Source organism: Corvus kubaryi, unplaced genomic scaffold, assembly GCF_017639235.1.
Source record: "Corvus kubaryi isolate FWS band 111438036 unplaced genomic scaffold, C.kubaryi_AGA036_p1.0 74, whole genome shotgun sequence".
Taxonomy (NCBI): domain Eukaryota; kingdom Metazoa; phylum Chordata; class Aves; order Passeriformes; family Corvidae; genus Corvus; species Corvus kubaryi.
In genome coordinates, this window is record NW_024582061.1 from 11639614 (window position 1) to 11657425 (window position 17812).

Genomic DNA, 17812 nt, shown 5'->3' on the forward strand with positions numbered 1-17812 from the left:
ATAAAGTACATATACACAGTGTTTAACACTGAGCTATACAGAAGGGACAGAATACAGAAATTTCCTCTGAGTGCCCACAAAGCAGTGCCCCAAGAATGGGACTGTGTGCTTCCCACAGGAAACAGAAAAATAAGGTTTTTCTTTCTCAAATCAAGAGCATGAGCAAAATGAATCCTTAGCAGGGAAGAAATAAGAGCATCTTAGGCAGTGGTAAAAGAATCAGTCCCACGGGATCCCAGACTTCCTCTGGAAGAAAACCTTCCCAGCCTTTACCTGCCCACTGAGACAAGTGTGGCAATAGCCCCACAAACCATATGTCTGAGATTTTGCTCCCTGCAGGCACAGTGCTCTTGTTCTGTGTTTTGGGAATACGATTTCCCACAGGCACATCTGTGGACTAGGACCAGATTTGCCAGAAGGATACGTTTGAAAGACAAGCTGGCCTAAAATGCACCACAAGGCCTGTTATTTGTAATGCCATCACTGATAAAGGAGAGCATCTTACCACACTTCCTACAGCTCGGGCTGTCCCCATCTCACTCTGCCCTTGTAGCTGCCTCTGCCCAGGATTTGCCACCCACAGTTCATCCCCTAAGCAGGGCTTGTTTGACCTTTCAAAATATGGTCCTTTGGGGATTTCAGTTTGACTGGACCCTTATTACTCATGAGAGGAGCTGAAATCAAAAAAAAAAAAAAAAGAGAGAAAGGGCAAAAAGAAGTATCACTCTTCCTCTCTCTCCTCAGCAATAAATTGTTCCCGTTTCGTACTATTTCTGAATTACTGAAACTAACAAACAAATACAAGTTATCCTCTCAAACAGAAGGGGATCAAGTCCCTTTTTGAAGCACTGACAGGATAATCTAGCTCAAAAACTCCTTTGATCAACACAGTAACATGCAGTGAAATCCTAATCCTACAGCTGACCACAGAAGTTTTGACTTCTGTGAGGTCAGAATTTCACATGCAAGACTTTCTTGGATGATATTTAGAGCTGTATCTCTGACTCTCGCATATGTTTATAGAAAACTTTATTATTTAATAAAATTTAATATGAACTTCTTCATAGTAACTGGAAAAATTAATGTTAAGCCCTGGTAGGTGCTGTAGCTTTCTTCTGGAGATAAAAAAGCCCCCAAAAGTGAACCTCTTCAATCTGACACGATCATAAATCACCTAATCAACCTTTTGTCCCCTTGTCTCACGAACAGAGAAAACTGACTCCAAAGAGAATCTGCCTTCTTCTTTTTCATTTTCAAATGTAATGTCATGGGTAGAACACAAAGGAAACAGTAAAAGGATTACCAGCATTGATCTCAAGAAGGTATTAATGTCCTTTCATGTTGTTCCTAGGAAGGAAGAGGAAGATCCAGACCAAAAGTATTTAAAGTCTGAAATCCTATTAAAATCACATCTGTTATCTGAAGAGGCATTTAAGTAAGTCTCAGACTATCTGCTGGGCAGCCACCACTGCACCAAGCAGCCTCAACTCCAGTAAATCTCTGAGAATTAGAAGCATGAACAACCCACAAAATCTTTCCTTTTTTCCCTCCAAAGGCAGAACTGCAACTGACCTCCCTGGGATTTCTTACAGTAATGGAGAGTTAGTCCTGTTCCCACCAAACTGGATGGCAGAGCATCCTCTAGCTTCCCAGAAGACCTAGTCAGAAGCATGGCAAAAAGTTTACACTGACAGAAAATCTCCAAATGAAAAAGTTTACAGTATAGGAAAATTAGGCACAGAGAGGGAAATGTAGCCCTAAAGATCCAAGAGGATCTCCATCACTACAGGAAAAATAAGTAATTTCAGTATGTGACATGAATAGTCCACATCAATGTTAACCTTGTCAGCGCATCCTTACCAGTGTCCTTCTTCTTTGTCCGTGAAAGCTCATGGACTGTTGCTCCAATATCACTTCTCAAGGACTTGATGATCGCGTCCAGTGCTGGGACATTCTTGCCTTCCAAGTTAATGAAGAATTCATACTCATCTTTGTTGAGACGGGAAGGTCGGGACTCAATGTGGGTCAAGTTTATGCCTTTTTCCTACGAGAAAGAGAAAATTTGGTCCCATGGTTTTTGGGGGAAGGAATATGACATAAAGACTGGATAAATACATGTATCAGTCAACAAACCATACTGTACAATCCAAATAAAAGTACACACTCGCCTCTTGTGGCCACTGGACTTGAGGACCTTCACAGCAGAGAGAGAACCAGAAAGGAAGAATGAGAAATATGTGGGATTCACCCTTGTCCAGAGCACTATCACAAAGAATATGCACTAGTTAAGGCTTAGAGAAAGGTGGAAGCAGGATACAAATTGTAAACAGGCTTTGTATTGTAAACAGCAACTCCAGTTCCTCAAGTACATAATGAGAGCTTGTCTGTGTTGACAAAGACTTTTCCCCAGGATCAACACAGGAAGTAGGCATTCCACCTGTAGAGTACCCTCTCATGGGAAACTGAATGCTGTATTGATGGGCATCTTGAAAGAAGATTGGACGAGCAAGCAGCTGGGCACCCTGTGAGATAAGCTTCTGCAAAGCCACCTGCACAGTTTCCAGGGCTGTGAGCAGCTGTTGGGCAGAGATCCAATGGGAAACATGGATCTGCACCAAAAAAGGCAGCCCAGGTTTGTGCAAATAAAAAGATGGGTGATTCAAACCACAGAGTTGCTGAGGTTGAACAGGACCTCTGTAGAGCAGCAAGTACAATAATCTGCTCAGGTTGCCTGAGCAGATTGGCCAGGGCTATGTCCAGTCAAGTTTTGAGACTCCTCAGTCTCTCTGGGCAACAGCTCACAAGTTTAATCACCCTCACAGAGAAGAATTATTTTCTTTAGTGCAGAAATTCAAGTTCTGTCTCGCCAAATATCTCTGCTGACCATCAGCAGTCTCTTAGCTCTGAAGAAAGAGATCATTGGCAACTATAGCACTCACAACTACAGCCAGTGGGAACTCGACCTCAGACATGCTGTTGTGTTGATGTGTAAGCAACAAGTAGCTAAAAATCCTATTTTTCCAACAAAAAAGTAAACAAAAATGTTGGGGTCTCCCCCTCCTGCCATGTGGTCCTGGGAGAGGGGCCCTGGGGGGAGGCACGGGGTTTCCCTGCGCCTGCTCAGCCTCGTTCCCCATGGGTTGTTTTGTGTTTCCCGGCGCGGGCAAGGACCCTCGGGTCCCATGATTGAGCAGTTCCCCAGCAGAGCCCCGGCCATGCAGCTGGAGAAATAAACATCTCTGAAACATCTACCAAGAATCAGTCCATAGGTATTTCTTTTCATGGGCCTCGTTGTCTGATACACGTGTTGCAGTATTCCCCACTGTAACACAAAAAAAGTCCAGGAAAACAAAAAAGACCAGGAAAAAAACAAAACAGAAAGTCCAAAAGAAAAGTCCAGCAACATCTTCCCCAGTTAACTGAACTCAAATATTTTCTTGAGCACTATAATTTGAATATAAAAATGCTGCTTGGTTTGTTTGGGTTTTTTTTCCTTTTTGAGAAAAACCTTATAAACAGGTTTCAGTGGACACTGCATGCCACGGCCAGGTCTGGGCTTTTGTCACCTGGGAGGAATATACAAATCCCTGGAGGACATCTGGGCCTGAAGATCACAGAATCATTACCCACAGAAGAGTTAGAGGGGTTGACACATGGTGCTCAGCAACCCTAGAGAAACTTTTGTTTTTCTTCTTTCAAGCTAAAGAAGACCCCAAACTACATGGGGTGAAGTATTGGCCCTGCTGGTGTCAATGTCAAACCCCCTGCTACAGTGGGGTCAGGATTTCATCCATGAAGTAACACTGTGAGGATCTACTTTTGACCTACAAGGAAGAAAAAGGGAAGATTTTTTTATCTGTAAATCCCTCTTTCTGAGCCTCTTTAGGGTTTTCTTTGCTCCTCTCAGTTCTTGCACAGTGCAGGAGGGCATCTGCCATTAGGCAAAGGCCTAATTTACTCCTCCACAAAAGGCAGTTCATTCCTTGGTAGGAAATGTATATGTCATTCCTCTGTTTCCTGAGCACTGCACACTGCAGATGAACTCAAATTGTTTGGCTAGATACCAATACAATGAGTTGAAAAGGTCAAAAGCACATTCACCAACTGCTGCTCTCGAGAGATGCCGTCCTCGCAGAGCCGTCTGCGGGAGAGAATGGCCACCACTGTCCTTGGCGCTGGGGACAGTTTGTTTTAGGCCTGCAAAGCCTGTTTCCCAAACAGACTGCACATTGTATCCTCTGCATGGTGAGGCACTGGGAGCTCCTGACAGAGAGCAGGCAAGGGAGCTGCTGTGCCTTTGCTGTGTCTCATCATCCTCATCATAAAAGTTTTCATCCTTATGCCTTGTCTGCATCTACACTCTTTTAGTTTAAAACCATTACCCCATGCACCATCACAAAAGGCCTTGCTAAAAACCCTGTCCCCATCTTTCTTTCTTGTAGGACCTCTCTGAGTACTGGAGGGCCACAATAAGATCACCCCAGCACCTTATCTTCTCGGGAAGAGAAGGCTCCTTAACTTCATCCCTTTGTTTTTTGATCAGGTGACCTTTCTGCTGTACCAGCTCTCCAGTCAGGCTCAGTGAGCAGCTGCACAGATGGCAGTGTCCCCAAAATGAATGGAATGATGGAGGGGTTGGGAATGAAGAAATAAGCTGCAGGGTGGGCGTGAGGCATGCTTAAGGCAGCAGGAGTATCAGTACCTCTCAAACTATCACAACCTAGGACAGTGAGAAAAATGGGGGAAAAAAAGAAGATGGAGGAAGGAGCTCATGGAGAGAGTAACCTCCTTTCTTACACCTGAGAGAAACAGCAGAACAGCTGCCCACAGAGCATCAAGCTGCTTTGCTGTTTATTTGAGGGATATCTGCCACTCAGCAACGTGCAGAGCCAACCTGTTACTTCTTTGTGCCATGGCTTCAGGACCTCACAACAGAGAAGCTGAAGGGAGAACCCTTCTGGTGACTGTTTTTAGAGCAAGAATCCAGCAGCATATGTCCAGCTCCCTGAACTGACGCTCCTGGAAGAATATGTTCTTGTGTGCTGTGCCTTGCTACTAAGCCCTTGATTTCAAAATATTTACAGTGGCTCTGTTACTAGAGTTGTTTTACAAATCACAATTTCATTCTAGGCCAACTACTCCATCTAGTGTTTAATCTTCATAGTTTCACATTGTTCACTTTTCTGTAGCCTTGATGTTGCCAAAGCTTGGAATTACATCCATTTTCTCACAATAGTTGATGTTTTATTTAAAACTCCAACTTCTGGAGACAGACAGTTATCTAACAAAGGAGAATGGGGGCATTTTTTTGGTTTAGTTGTACATTTGGAACAGTTATCAATCTCTATCTGTTTTTTTAGTAGAGTTTGAAATCTTGACAATGGATGCCTTCAAAAGTCAGCTAATAAAAGTTATTTCAGTTTTATGAGCTATTTTTTGTTTATGGAACCTAAATCCCAGCCTAACACCTTGGGAAGATCTCAACTGTCATATGTTTGTGGCTGGATTCACACTTGAACTATTAATATTGATCTCTTCTGCCCTTCCCATTTCAGAGCTCGTAGGAATCAGATGAGCCCATAGATTGAGATTAGATGTGTCTTTGCTGAATTCACCCCATCATCCATTGCAGCTGCAAAGAGCTTTGAGAGCAGACTGGTACTTTGCTCCTTCTCTTCAGGTTTATGACCAATAGAGAGGTAGAGTCTCTCCTCTGTGGACACATCCTGTCATACAACCACGTGTCTGCTGCAGTGATTCTGTGTCAGTAGAGAGGAGGGGTAGCTGTTCACCTTGCTCTGTTTCAAAGCAGTCTACTAGGCCATTTCTAACATAAATTTTGCAAGTGTTAGCAATTCTGAACAGATTTTGCACTGAGGATTGAGGGTAGCATTAGGCATAACAACTAATAGAAATTACAGGAGTATAGTACTGACAGATCCCTTGAAGTTAGTCACTCCCAATTTCTTGCCTTTTTTCTTAAAACCCGCACTCCTAGGGGTAGAAGAACTCAACTTTCATTATTTTAATACTCAATTTAACAGTACCTCTATCACTGCCCATTAGAGAAGGAAGTCTCAAGACATGTTCTCGGAGCTCAAAAATCAAGCTAGAATTAGTCCTAACCAAGTCAGAAGGGGGTAGCAATACAAATATCAACTTAAAGCACAGACAATAGTGGATACAGGGAGGAGATTGCCCATGCTCCTCCCTGCCTTACCTCACAGTGCTGGATCTCAGCCTTGGCTGCCTCTCAGAGTCTGTGAAGAAGCTCCAGCCCCTTGCCCAGGTTATTCCAGTTATCCCATCCTGACTGAGCGCCACTTAGGCTGCAGCTGCCCCACATCAGTAATCAGACTGGTGTTACACTACACCAGCAGTCTTGCAGTGATCCCTGCCGAGAGAACTTAGTGCCACCCTCTGTTTAATGGCCTGGCCACTGGGAAAGGAAAGTTGTGTGTTCAAAGCTACACAGGGAAGCTTTCAGTAAGGATGGATACTTTCTGGAAATGTTATGGGTTACTACTTCCCATGACACACACACATCCTTCTGTTTACTTATTACTAAATGCTCCTATGCATGGCTCTAAAACTAAGTACAGCTGTGAAATCCAGCTGCAGCTTGTTTTCATGACTGTTGTCATTAAGTTTGGCTTCATCAGGAGACCCCACACTGTTACCAGATGAAGAACGTTTGACAACACTGTGGTGCCACTAATCAACATTTAGTGAGAATCTGGGTAAAATATCCAAGAATAAGGATTTTAGTTGTACTTCCTGATACCAAAAATAAAAGGTGAGATGTTTTTTAACCCTTGCCATGAGCTAGTTCAGGGTTTCCTGAAGGAGGACACTTTCAAAAGCACAAGTATAAGCTCAGTGCTTGATATTCATAGATGAGATGGCTTAGGAAGTTACAGGAAGTTACAGCCACGGATTCCCAAAGCAAAGGCAACCATCAGCTTTACTGGCCAAGGGCCTGTCTACTTCTCAGCTAAAGACAGTGCTTCCCCATCTTCTCCTTCACATCTGTCAGGGTCTTCCTTCCAAGCTCATGGAAGAAAAGTGTCCCAGAGCAGGTCCCTGCCAGCAAACAGCTCCAGAAGGCAGCTGGCCCTGGAGCAGCCCCTGGTGTCCATCATTCGACACTTCTCCTCCAACCCTAAAATTTGGTGTGACACTTGCAGCACAGTCTGGCTACAAAACGTGAAGCAAGACAAACCAAAAACATGTGACAGCGTGTGGCATTGCACAAGCACCTGTGAAGAGGCCATTCTTCTCTTTAAATCCACATTGGTTTAGTAGAAGTCCTGCTCTTGTGGCCCTAGGAAGAGGAGGGATAAGACCAAGGATGGAGATTTGGAGCACTGTAATGAAATGATAGTAGCTGTGCGGATGTACAGTATAATGAAAAAACAATCTTGGTAGGGGCAAGCCTGGCCTGTTCACCTATTGCTGTGGACACTTCCAATGCACCCCCTGGCCAAAGTGACTGTTTTATTCCCCTGATTTGGAAACAACCCAAACCACCGCGGAGCCAATACCTTCCCGGGGGACAAAGAGAGGACAGTCACATAGGACTTTCTGTGGAATGAAGTTCCTAAACAGAAACAGAGCCCAGTTACCTCTGCTGACTCTGAAAGTGCCAGGTTTCATTTAGTACAGCCTCTTACTCCCATCCCATCCTTCCATGGAGCAGTAATCTACCCCCATGGAGCAGTAACTTACTCTGGGAGCAGGAGTATTCAGTGCAAATCAACTTTTTTTTTTTTTTTTTTTGCTTTTGAGCTAGACCCCCACCCACTGATGGCTTTACCTTGTACTGAAGTCCTGCTCTGTATCTGAGAAAGTCCCATCAGGGAAGAAAAAAATAGAACGGTCCTCTCTGAGAATGGGTTGAGCAAATTTGTAATGTATTCCAATGTTTGCCACTTAAAATATCTGATGATCTGCTACTTGTAAATCCATCAGAAAAAGAACTTCAGAGAAGATTAATGTGTTCACAAATTCATGTGGAAAATCGGCAATTGAAACTGAAGGCAATCCTTTTTGTACATGGAAATTCTTATTTCTGGTATTTTTAATGATGAATTTAACTACAGAAAAGCCAGTCTTCGAGGGGGAACAATGTGGGGGTTTTTCTTCACTTTTTTTTCCTTTCAGAATGAACTTTGTTGTTTAAAAAAGTTACCTCAATTTCAATAGGCTTTTATCACTACAGACAAATAAGTATTTCTACCAAGTGTAACACCTGGGTCAACCCAAAGTGCTCAGCTTTGCTTTTTCAGTTTTGATTAGAAACCTGGAAGATTTCTCTTTTCTTGGCCTCAACTTCTGCTCAGTACATTTTTGATGTGTCCAGTGAATCAAAAAAGAAACACAATTTCATGATGACTGTTCTGTCTTCCTGATTTTAAGCATGATATTTTACTCATGTGTGCTATTCTGTTTCAGATGAAGGTATTTATTCAAGTTTTGGCTGCCTAGCTGTCATCTTCTACAACACAAATAAACAGCACATGGCTGCACCAAGGAGTACCACAGTGTACAGCAGATCCCATTAAAATGAAGTTGGTGTAAAGACCCTGCTGGTGGGTTTGTGCTGTCTCTACAGCCACCCTCAAGCCTGCCACAGGGACAGAGGTGGCAAATGGGCTTTTCAAGTGCAAAACAATTGGGTTTGACAAGCAAAAAGTAAATGTCTGCCACATCCCAATATACAAACAGAGCAGCTAGGGTGGAAGCAAAGTGGATTCAGTTTTAACAATCTGCTTATTGGTGAGGATGATTGAGCTGCTATCACTTTACAGCACATCAGAGTGTGAGTCTGGCCCTACAGACACATCTCTCCACAGGACAGATGAAGAAGAACTGCAGGAGCTGTACTGCCAGCAGTGGCATAGAGCACTCCAGGAGGAGCAGATTCATGCAGTCAGGAGAGGATTCACAAGGAGAGAAGAGACAAGAGCCAGGGATCAGAAAAGCTTAGAAGCCTGCTGAGGTCTGGTGTTCAGATGGATCTTCCTGAGTAAACATAAGAAAAAAGTGGAAACAATCAAGTATGTTTTGGGCATAAAGCCAGCAGACATAAAGAGCTGAGTACATTGAGGAGATTCCTCAGGGAAAAAACCTTCAAGCCACATAGGAAAATCAACAGCTGTCACTGTAACCACATACTTGTATGCACTGGGACCTGAACAGAAAACTAGAGTTTGGATCTTTGAGCAAAAAACCAAATGTGAGAGCGTGCAGTACTCTGTCAACTGCATGAGCAGCCCTGAAGGATGCTTGAGTAGGACAAACATTACTGTTTCCACAAAACATGTTGGAATTCTCTTAAACTTGGTGTCTCAGAGGATGGAATTCTGTGCCATGAGCACTTCACAGCCCTTAGCCTTGTGCCTTCCCCTACCTTCAGTCCATCCTGGCTCCCATAATGGGGGCTCACCCCTTCCATCTGGGCTGTGTTTGGACACTAATTCCTTTCCTGGTTGGTGTGCCCCGTGGGTGAGTACAGATTCCATCTGCCATGATGCTTGTTGAGCCAGAAGTCCTAGACCTCATGATATAGAGGTGCAGACCCAGGCTAGAGCACACCAGAGCTCCCTTTGGGCTCTTGCACAACAAACTGTGATAGGGGCTAAAGTCTGGCAAGTTTCACCCCAGCACAGGAGTAGGACATGGGCAGGATGTGAACCTAGGAGCGCATAGCAGGGAGGGTCTCAAGAGTGGCTGAACAATCCTGCCAGAGTAACAAATTTTTTTTTCAGTTCTTAAACCAAGGAGAGGATGAACCTTCCCAGGTCAACATGGACACCTCCTCTACAGAAAGGCATCCTGTGTGCTCATGGCACCTCAAGATCTCTCCTTTCTTTAGGCACCCGCTCAGTTCCCTGTGTCTCACTCTGGATCTTTCATCCATGCTTGCTTCCCTGGTAGAAAGGGTTTATTTTCAATTCTTTCATATTTGCAGCTCACTCAGCCCTCTTCCTCTCCCCTTCATGTCCCAGAGTAGTTTTACAGACTGTCTAGACAAGAGGCAAAATCCTCAAAGCCAGTGCTGGAGGCACCATCCCTTAAACCACTCCCAAATCCGAGCTGGGAGGAGAGGGTTGAGCTGTGCTCTCTGCCTGCATTTTCATTCACGAGTGCCCCAGAGAGATTCCAGGAGTCTGGGCAGCTCCCAGCCTCAGCAAGGAGCAGAGAGTTTACAGACATGCAACACATGGCCATCAGCACCAGCAGCTGCACAAGGTGTGGACCCCCTCCATGAGGTCAACAATTGCAGTACCATATCTGCTCCTGGGAACAGCCTGATCCCATTCTGTGGTTTGTCAGTTTTCTCTTTTCCTACTTCATGCAGTTGCATGAGGCCATAACAGCCAGAGCAGCCATCCTCATATCTCCTCTTGTGATGCCCCTCCGAGACAAACCCACTGCATTTCCACAGGCCAGCAACAAGTTGGTGACACATACCTGGGGACAAGGCTGGGTATCTCCCTGCCCAAGGAGCCCACCCACAGAGAGTCTGAGCTAACTCCTGTAGCATCTCACAGTTGATGTTATTAGGCAGTGAAGGAGTACAAGATGAAAAAATTCTCTCAGGCTCTTCCTGTTTGTTCCTATTCACCTGCATATCACATATTTTCCCTGTCTATGCTGTGGATGAGCACAAAGTCTGTGTCTCTGGGGCACCATGGTTATGGCTCAAGTGGAAAAGGGGGGAGGTTATCTCAGCTGTGCATGTACATAAGACTTACACCTCTGTGCAGCTCTTGGAACGGAGTTAGAACAGCCCACAGACTGCTCTGGCTTACACCAGGAATTCACTAACAGCCCTGAGGAGCTGTTCTTGTACTATTAAATCCCATCCATTCACCTCCCCACTACAATGCCAGATGTAAAAACTGATAAAAGAGCACCTATGCCAGGTCTCTTGTCAAGCCTTGGTGCTGGAGGAGACTGAAAATTAGCACAGAAAGCATTGGCTTTGTTGGGATGGAAAACCAAGTGAGTTTGGGAAACAAACCAACCCCTCAGAGGCCCTCAGGATCACAGGGTAAAACCATGATTCAGATGGTCTAGCTGCAGTATCTGCTTTGGGGCAAGAACAATCACGTCCAAAGAACTGGATATTTCTCTCTTTCCTATACTAGTTCCCCCAAAACTTTCTCTTTAGAGCTGATAGTACTTTAGTTAGTAGACAGCAATGCATTTAATGAGATAATATCAACAGCCTCCTTAATTCGCTTACAGACATGCACATCACTGACATATGGACATTTTCCAGGACTGTATCACAGTGGTCAGTTCACAGATTTAGGCTTGCTCTGCTGTTGTTGGTGTGAGTGTCCTTTTATCCTAATGAATCAAATATGTCCTGTAACTCATAATTATTTTTCCTTTACCAATAACACACAACCTTTCATTTCCCAGTAAACTCAATTTATGAATGGAAAATATGCAGACCACAACTTCTTAGAGTGTTCTAAAGAAATCACTGTTTTCAGGCACAACTACTACATGAAAACAAAAAGCCACAGAACCAATATAACAGTATATTTGCTCGGGAGCACAGAGAACACAGCTGTGTGTGTTGCAACACAACCATCCTGCATTTCAAGGATTTTGTGCTTTTCAAACAACATTCATGACATCTGGGAAATATTTCTGCAAGAATAAAGAGGCACACAATGTCCTGAAAGGTAAATGGCTCCTTGTTTCCCCAAAAGCTTTCCAAATCACTCAGCATAAGTTACTGAGTCCCTTTGGTGTAAAAAAAAGTCCTGTCATTTTTATGCTGTTCTGTAGGTACCCTCTACCACCACTGTAGAAGTGCTGCAGGTGGGAGCTGATAAAATTTTTTATATCAGATTTGTTGAGGAGGACAAGAGCTAAGAGGTGCCCCCAGCAGAAATACCTCATGCAACATGCACTGTCAGTCACATGGCTCACATGCAGGGTATATTTGCCTTACAAGTTATAAGGCAAATTATTTGGTTAAAAGTCAATCTCACGTCACAGCCCAACTCACTCCCACCTGTTACTAAAGCAGTTATGATGAAGTATTTCCCTCGTAAGTTGGAAAAACGCATTTTTCCCACCCTTGTGTCAGTTAAAGATAGAGGTTTTCATTTTAAAAAGCTACTTCTGCTCCAAGACTTTAAGGGATTTTAAGCCCAGAAAAGAAATGCAGGCTGCTTTCTCCTGCAACAGCAATGAAATAGAACCACAAACACAATCTCAAAGACCCCAAGAAAATGTTGCTGCAATACAAAATTGTAAAGACCTGAAGGAAAATATTTACCTCAAATGTGCGCAGGACTTTAGCCAATGCCCCAACTTCTTCTTTCAGAGAGAAAATCAAAGAAATCACACCATTTTTATTGGGGGAGTCTTCAATATACCTAGATTCCTGAAAGGAAAGAAAAAACACACAAATAAAAATTATTAACATTCACCCTAGTGAGTTTTGCCTTTCTCCATTCCCCTTTTGCACAGCACCAGCAATGCAAAGAGGGTATAAAATAGCTCTAAGTGGGAATCAGGGCAACCACTGCTGCCAGAAGCAGAGCAGATCTCAGGTTGCTCTGATTTATGATGGTAGAGATACAAATCCCTTCCCTCAAACTAGAGCCCTTGTGAGAGCAAGGTAGTCAAAAAGGACATGCAAATAGCCTAATATTATCTTTGCCTTGCTTCACCTCTCAGGGATGACCGGAAATATTACCCCACTTTGGTTTCAGCTATAGTGCAAATTCCTTCCCTCAGACTTCCTTTTCATCAACACTCAGGGTTAAGCAGAGCAATGTAGATGAGCTCTGTGCAGAGGTGCAGACCATGATCTATGTTTCCCTTCAGTTCTGCTTGTACCTTCCAGGCATCCCCAGGAGCAAAGTAGTATTCACAGGAAGGATATGGAAGGTGATTTTAAAACAAAATAACAACATCAAGGAAAGAAAATAAAAGGCGGAAAAAAAAAAAAAAAGAAAAATGTTGGAGCAAACATTAGATCTTCCCTAAATCCCACCATGAGTAGACTCACGGCAAAATGTGGTTTTGTTTGTTTGTTCCCTTTCTCTCATTGATTTTCTGCTCTGCAAATTCCAGTACTCTCAAAGGTTTATTTTCATTATCTTCATGGTTCTCATTACTAGAATGTCTTTGCATGTCTCTACATGTGTTTCTTTTCACAAAAGCCCTGTTAAGCAGGGAAGAACTATTTCACCACTTCAGAAACAGGAAACTGAGCCCTGGAGTGGAAGCAGATCTTAAAAGCAATCTGGGTACTTGGCATGGCAGGTAAATGCTGCTGAAATTTCAAGAATCACTTAATTTTTCTGATATCAGAGTAAATTTGATGCACAACCATCACAGACTTTTGGAGGTCACATTAGTGTCATATTTGCTTGTTTGTTTTATTTTTTGACCATCTACTGGCCTCAGACAAATTGCCTGTGGTTGGTATTTCAAGGATCACACAGACATCTGCAACACAGATGGGTCCTGGTGTAACAAGTGCTGGGCTAAAGCTATGTTCAAGATACCCATTCAAAAATTCTTTATAAACATCTGTATTTTCACTCAGAGTCTGTCCTCATTATGGCTACTGCTCAATTGAACATATAAATCAGATTTTAAAGAGTCCCAGTTCCCAAATATTGTCCTCAGTAAAGACAGCCTTTGTAGAAGACAAATTAATGATCTAATCCAGCTGCCCTGAAGCCATAAAGTTCTTGGTGGGCCTACATGTCCTGAGGCAGAGCTATGAAGAGCTGCCTTCTTTTGTAAAGTAAATAATTGCTGATGCTTCGAGTTGTCTCCAAGGCTGCTGCTAACAGACTGGCCACACATTTTTCTATCTGGCTCTGTTTCCAGAGGCTGTGGTGTTTTCCAAATGACTTCCAGCTTTATGAGGGACCTCTAGTGGGAGCTGTAGTAGAAGTGCTGGCTTTATGTACCAGAAGGAAGATTGCCACCTGTTCACTTGTGACACTTCCTGCAGCATCTCTGTGTCTCCTGAGTCCTCATCCAGCCAGGGAGTCAGCCCAGCTCTTACATGGGGAGGACCAAGAGGAAAAGCAGCTGGAAGTGATGTGTCAGCTGGCTAATGAAACCCATTTACACCTCAGCAACCACAAGGGAAAACAATGACAGGAGTCGGGCAAAAGTCAAAACAAATGTCTGTACTACTGAAATTTTATGATAGTGTGACCAAAACTGTCATCTCAAATACTGTCCATGCATTGCTTTTTCCTTCTGTTTTCACCCACCACAGCCAAAACTGATCTTAAGGACAGAGCTGGCTCCACCGCTATCTGTCCAATGGATTGAGATTTTGGTTTTCACTGTCTGCAATGAAACTGCTCTAAAAGGCATACAGTTATATCTTTTAAATATTCTTGCCAAGTCATGCCGTGAGGACCAACTTATATGACAGATTGACTTGAATGTGTGTGACAAATGAAGAATTTGTGGTTTGGATACTTGCAGGGGATATAATGCAAAGTTGAAGTCCTGCAAGGTAATTCTGATAATAATTATTGATCCCTTTGTACAACGAGATTACATGAAAAACTTTTCCAAACTCATTGGTCTCTAGCCTTGATTTGTTGAGATCAGCTGCTTTAAATCTGTCCACAATCATTTTCCCACTCTTGCAAATTGATTTATACTGGTGCTTAAGAGAAAGACACATTGCAGTAGGGAGCAGGCACTAATGCCATAAACAGCCTCGTAATTGCTTAACTTCTTGCACATCTGCATATGCACTCAGTTCACTGGAAGGTCTTTTAACAACCATCAGTTCACACCTGAGAGGTGATGTCACATCTCTGAGAGGTGACATCTTTAATTGCAAAGGGGGAGAAGACTAAAATTACTGCTTTCCTGATACCCAGTTCTTATCAGTATATATGGGGGCAGTGTGCATCAATACAGTACACTGCAGGCAAACCTCAACACATGCACTGGAGGTGATACACAGCAGCACAAACACAACATTATTGTTGAGCTTTTTCTACTACTTATGCATACTTTTAACTGTTAAACAGCTTTCCCATTCCCAATTTCCCATTCATTTTGGACTTTAACTTCTCATTCCTCAATATACATGAAGGAATTGCAGCTTTAGGGTAGTTTGACTCTTGTGTTACTATTGTGATTATGATTCAGAGTTGAAGAAATAATTTCATTGAAAATAAAATTGTGTGTTGAAATTTTGTCTCTATGATATGTATATGTGATTTATAAATATATTGTGCAATGAATTCAGCTCTATTTTTCTTCCAGCTCTGGTTTTTTTCTAGGAAGTAAAATAAGAACCAGTTGATGAGCATGAAAAACCATTCCTGGACCTAATACAATCTCAAAGAAAGTCATATGTAGATGCAAGAATAGGCTTACCTGAGCACAAATCTGCATTTTTAGTTAACCACTTTGCACATACATTGATATTGCCTGACACAGGTGACAGGATTAGGAGTCAATAACATAATCCTGTCAGCTTTCTAATCTGTTGCTGAGACATTTAGCTAAAGCCCTTCAGAGTGAATTCCAACACTGTTAAAGCCAGAGAAAGTTTTCCTTGCAATTTCAGGGACATAAAATTTTCACCTCTGCATTGTAAAGTTCAAACTTACTAGATATGCAAAATAGTAGGGGAAAAAAAGGGGAAAAGTATTTCAAATTAGAAGATTTCTAAGTTATTTGTGAAAATAGAACTAGCTTCCAAGGCAGATTTCTTAAGGCATTTAAATGCTGATCACCACAGTTATCATTGGAACCAAGCAATTACACAAGTATGATAAGCAGCAAGGTGAGACCCTAGAGAAATGTTGTGGGAGTTCAACCACAGCACACAAAGCAGTAGGAATAGAGGCTTCCTTGGCATCTCTGCTCTTAAAAAAATAGAAGCCCCTTTTTTTGCACATCTCATGCAGCTTGTCTCTGGCTTCAGCAGCATTGCATAGGACACATAAGTGCAGAATTCGGTCCTAATAATTAACCATGCTGGCCTTAGGTTACATCACTTGCCCCTGCAGTAACATCAGTGCCTGTATTCAGAAGGCACGAACTTCAGACTTTCCTGTATTTCCCAAAGCAAAGAGCTCAAAGTCAATCAGTAAACATTAAAAAAGAGGACATCAGAGTCCCAAAATTTAACAAAAAGCCCCGCCAGAAAAGAACATAACTTCATCTGTTTTCCTTTAACAAAAGAAGACAGATTTCTTTCATCACATACATTTAAGACCTTTAATAAGCTTCTGATTCTTTCTCTTTGCCATGTATGCAAGGATACTGTTGCAATGTTTCTTTGCATTCTCACTGCGCTCTTGTGAGCACAGTTAACAGCAGACAAGTACAGGGGCTGCCAAAAGTGTTCAGGTACTGAAAAGCATCAAGACAGGCCACCTTGATTCTTCTCTTCTTGGGTCACACTGCATCTCAGAGAGTGGAGGACAAGAACAGGAGCGCAGGAGTGAGGCAGGACACCCCTCCACCTCTGCAAAAAGCAGGCACAGATCCCATCGCTTACCTGGAAAGGGTCACCACTCATTTTGCAGTGCTGTGAGTCCATGTTGCAGAGGCAGCAATGCCCACACAGGGAGACCCTTTCACTACAGCAGGTAAAGCCTTCTGACCTAACTGCAGTGGCCAGAGATCTGTGCAAAGGTATTTAAAGTGGAGCAAGCAAGGCAAAGCCATCCCCTTCCCCAGCTCCCTCCCCTGGACGGCATGCCAAGGGGGCGTTCTCCCTGCATGCCCACCACACCCACCCCTGGCACACGAACCAGCCGCTCCACGTCGGCCATCCCCTACAAGTCCCACGCCTGCGTGGAGAGACTCTCCAGCAGATTGTTTCTATCTGCACTCAACGTGGATGAGCAGCATGCTCTGAATTAACAGCGTTCCTCCTCCTGATCAACATCAGCTGTTTTCATTTCTTCACATCAACACATCGTTTTCAGTTCAGCCTCCTGCCCATTTCTTCCTGCTGCAGCTGCGTGCTCAGCCTCAGGTGGGATTCCCTTCGGGGTCACTCCCCTTGAACAGACATCAGACGTTCTCCAGGATCTGCTCTTTGGATGTCAAACGCCAGGCATGGGAGGCTCTAGCAAAGCACAGCTGAGGGTTTTGTCCTTTAGCAGGGCCTCTGGGTCTGCTTCCAAAGAGGTCAGAGAGCAGGAGACATCGCTCCACTCACCAGACATTGGAGAGACACGCAGTGCGAGGGAAGCATGAAACAGGAGTTTCACACACTGGGATATGAGCCAGAACATGGGGAAAGGGAAGAAGGTAAAGGAAGGAAAGGAGCAGGCAAGAGTAGGTCAGAGCTCTAGGGCAGGAGGATGTAGAACTGCAGATGGTGTGTGTGTGCCTGCATATAGTGTCAGCCATGGAAAGCACAAGGGGAAGAGGGTGGGGCACATAAATGATTTCAGGGAAGGTTAGTAAAGTACTAATACAAAAGAGCCCAGATTTGGTTTAATAAGAGTCACGAAATGGGGTAAGAGAAATTGGAAAGCTGTAGCCTGATATCAGAGGGCGATGAAAAAATGAAGCAACTAGGCAAGTATCTCTCTTGCTCTTTGGGAAGATGAAGTCTTAGACAAATCATGTCAAGGCAGGTGATCTTGCTATATTTTCCTGATGAAGACAAATTGTCTTTACAGTTCTTTTATCCTTGAAGGAAGCTCTACTACACACACCTGTGGAAACTCAGATTGGTGAACACTAGCAAAGACTTACTGTGAATTGTTCATACATGTAAAATCCAGTAGCCTTACAGTGGGGAAACTGAGTGGAGCCA

At 43.4% G+C, this 17812-nt stretch overlaps 1 protein-coding gene across 1 annotated transcript in view; it reads right to left on the reverse strand.

Moving 5' to 3' along the window:
* PAH (phenylalanine hydroxylase) overlaps window positions 1–16682 on the reverse strand; it is a 35597-nt gene extending 18915 nt beyond the window's left edge. Inside the window, exons 1-3 of the mRNA XM_042051006.1 lie at window positions 16538–16682; window positions 12308–12415; window positions 1861–2044 (exon numbers count right to left, since the gene is read on the reverse strand). Of these exons, the coding sequence (XP_041906940.1) occupies window positions 1861–2044; window positions 12308–12415; window positions 16538–16579 (334 nt within the window). The 5' untranslated portion in view covers window positions 16580–16682. The remainder of the gene's footprint in view (window positions 1–1860; window positions 2045–12307; window positions 12416–16537) is intronic.
* Between the last annotated feature and the right edge of the window lie 1130 nt (window positions 16683–17812).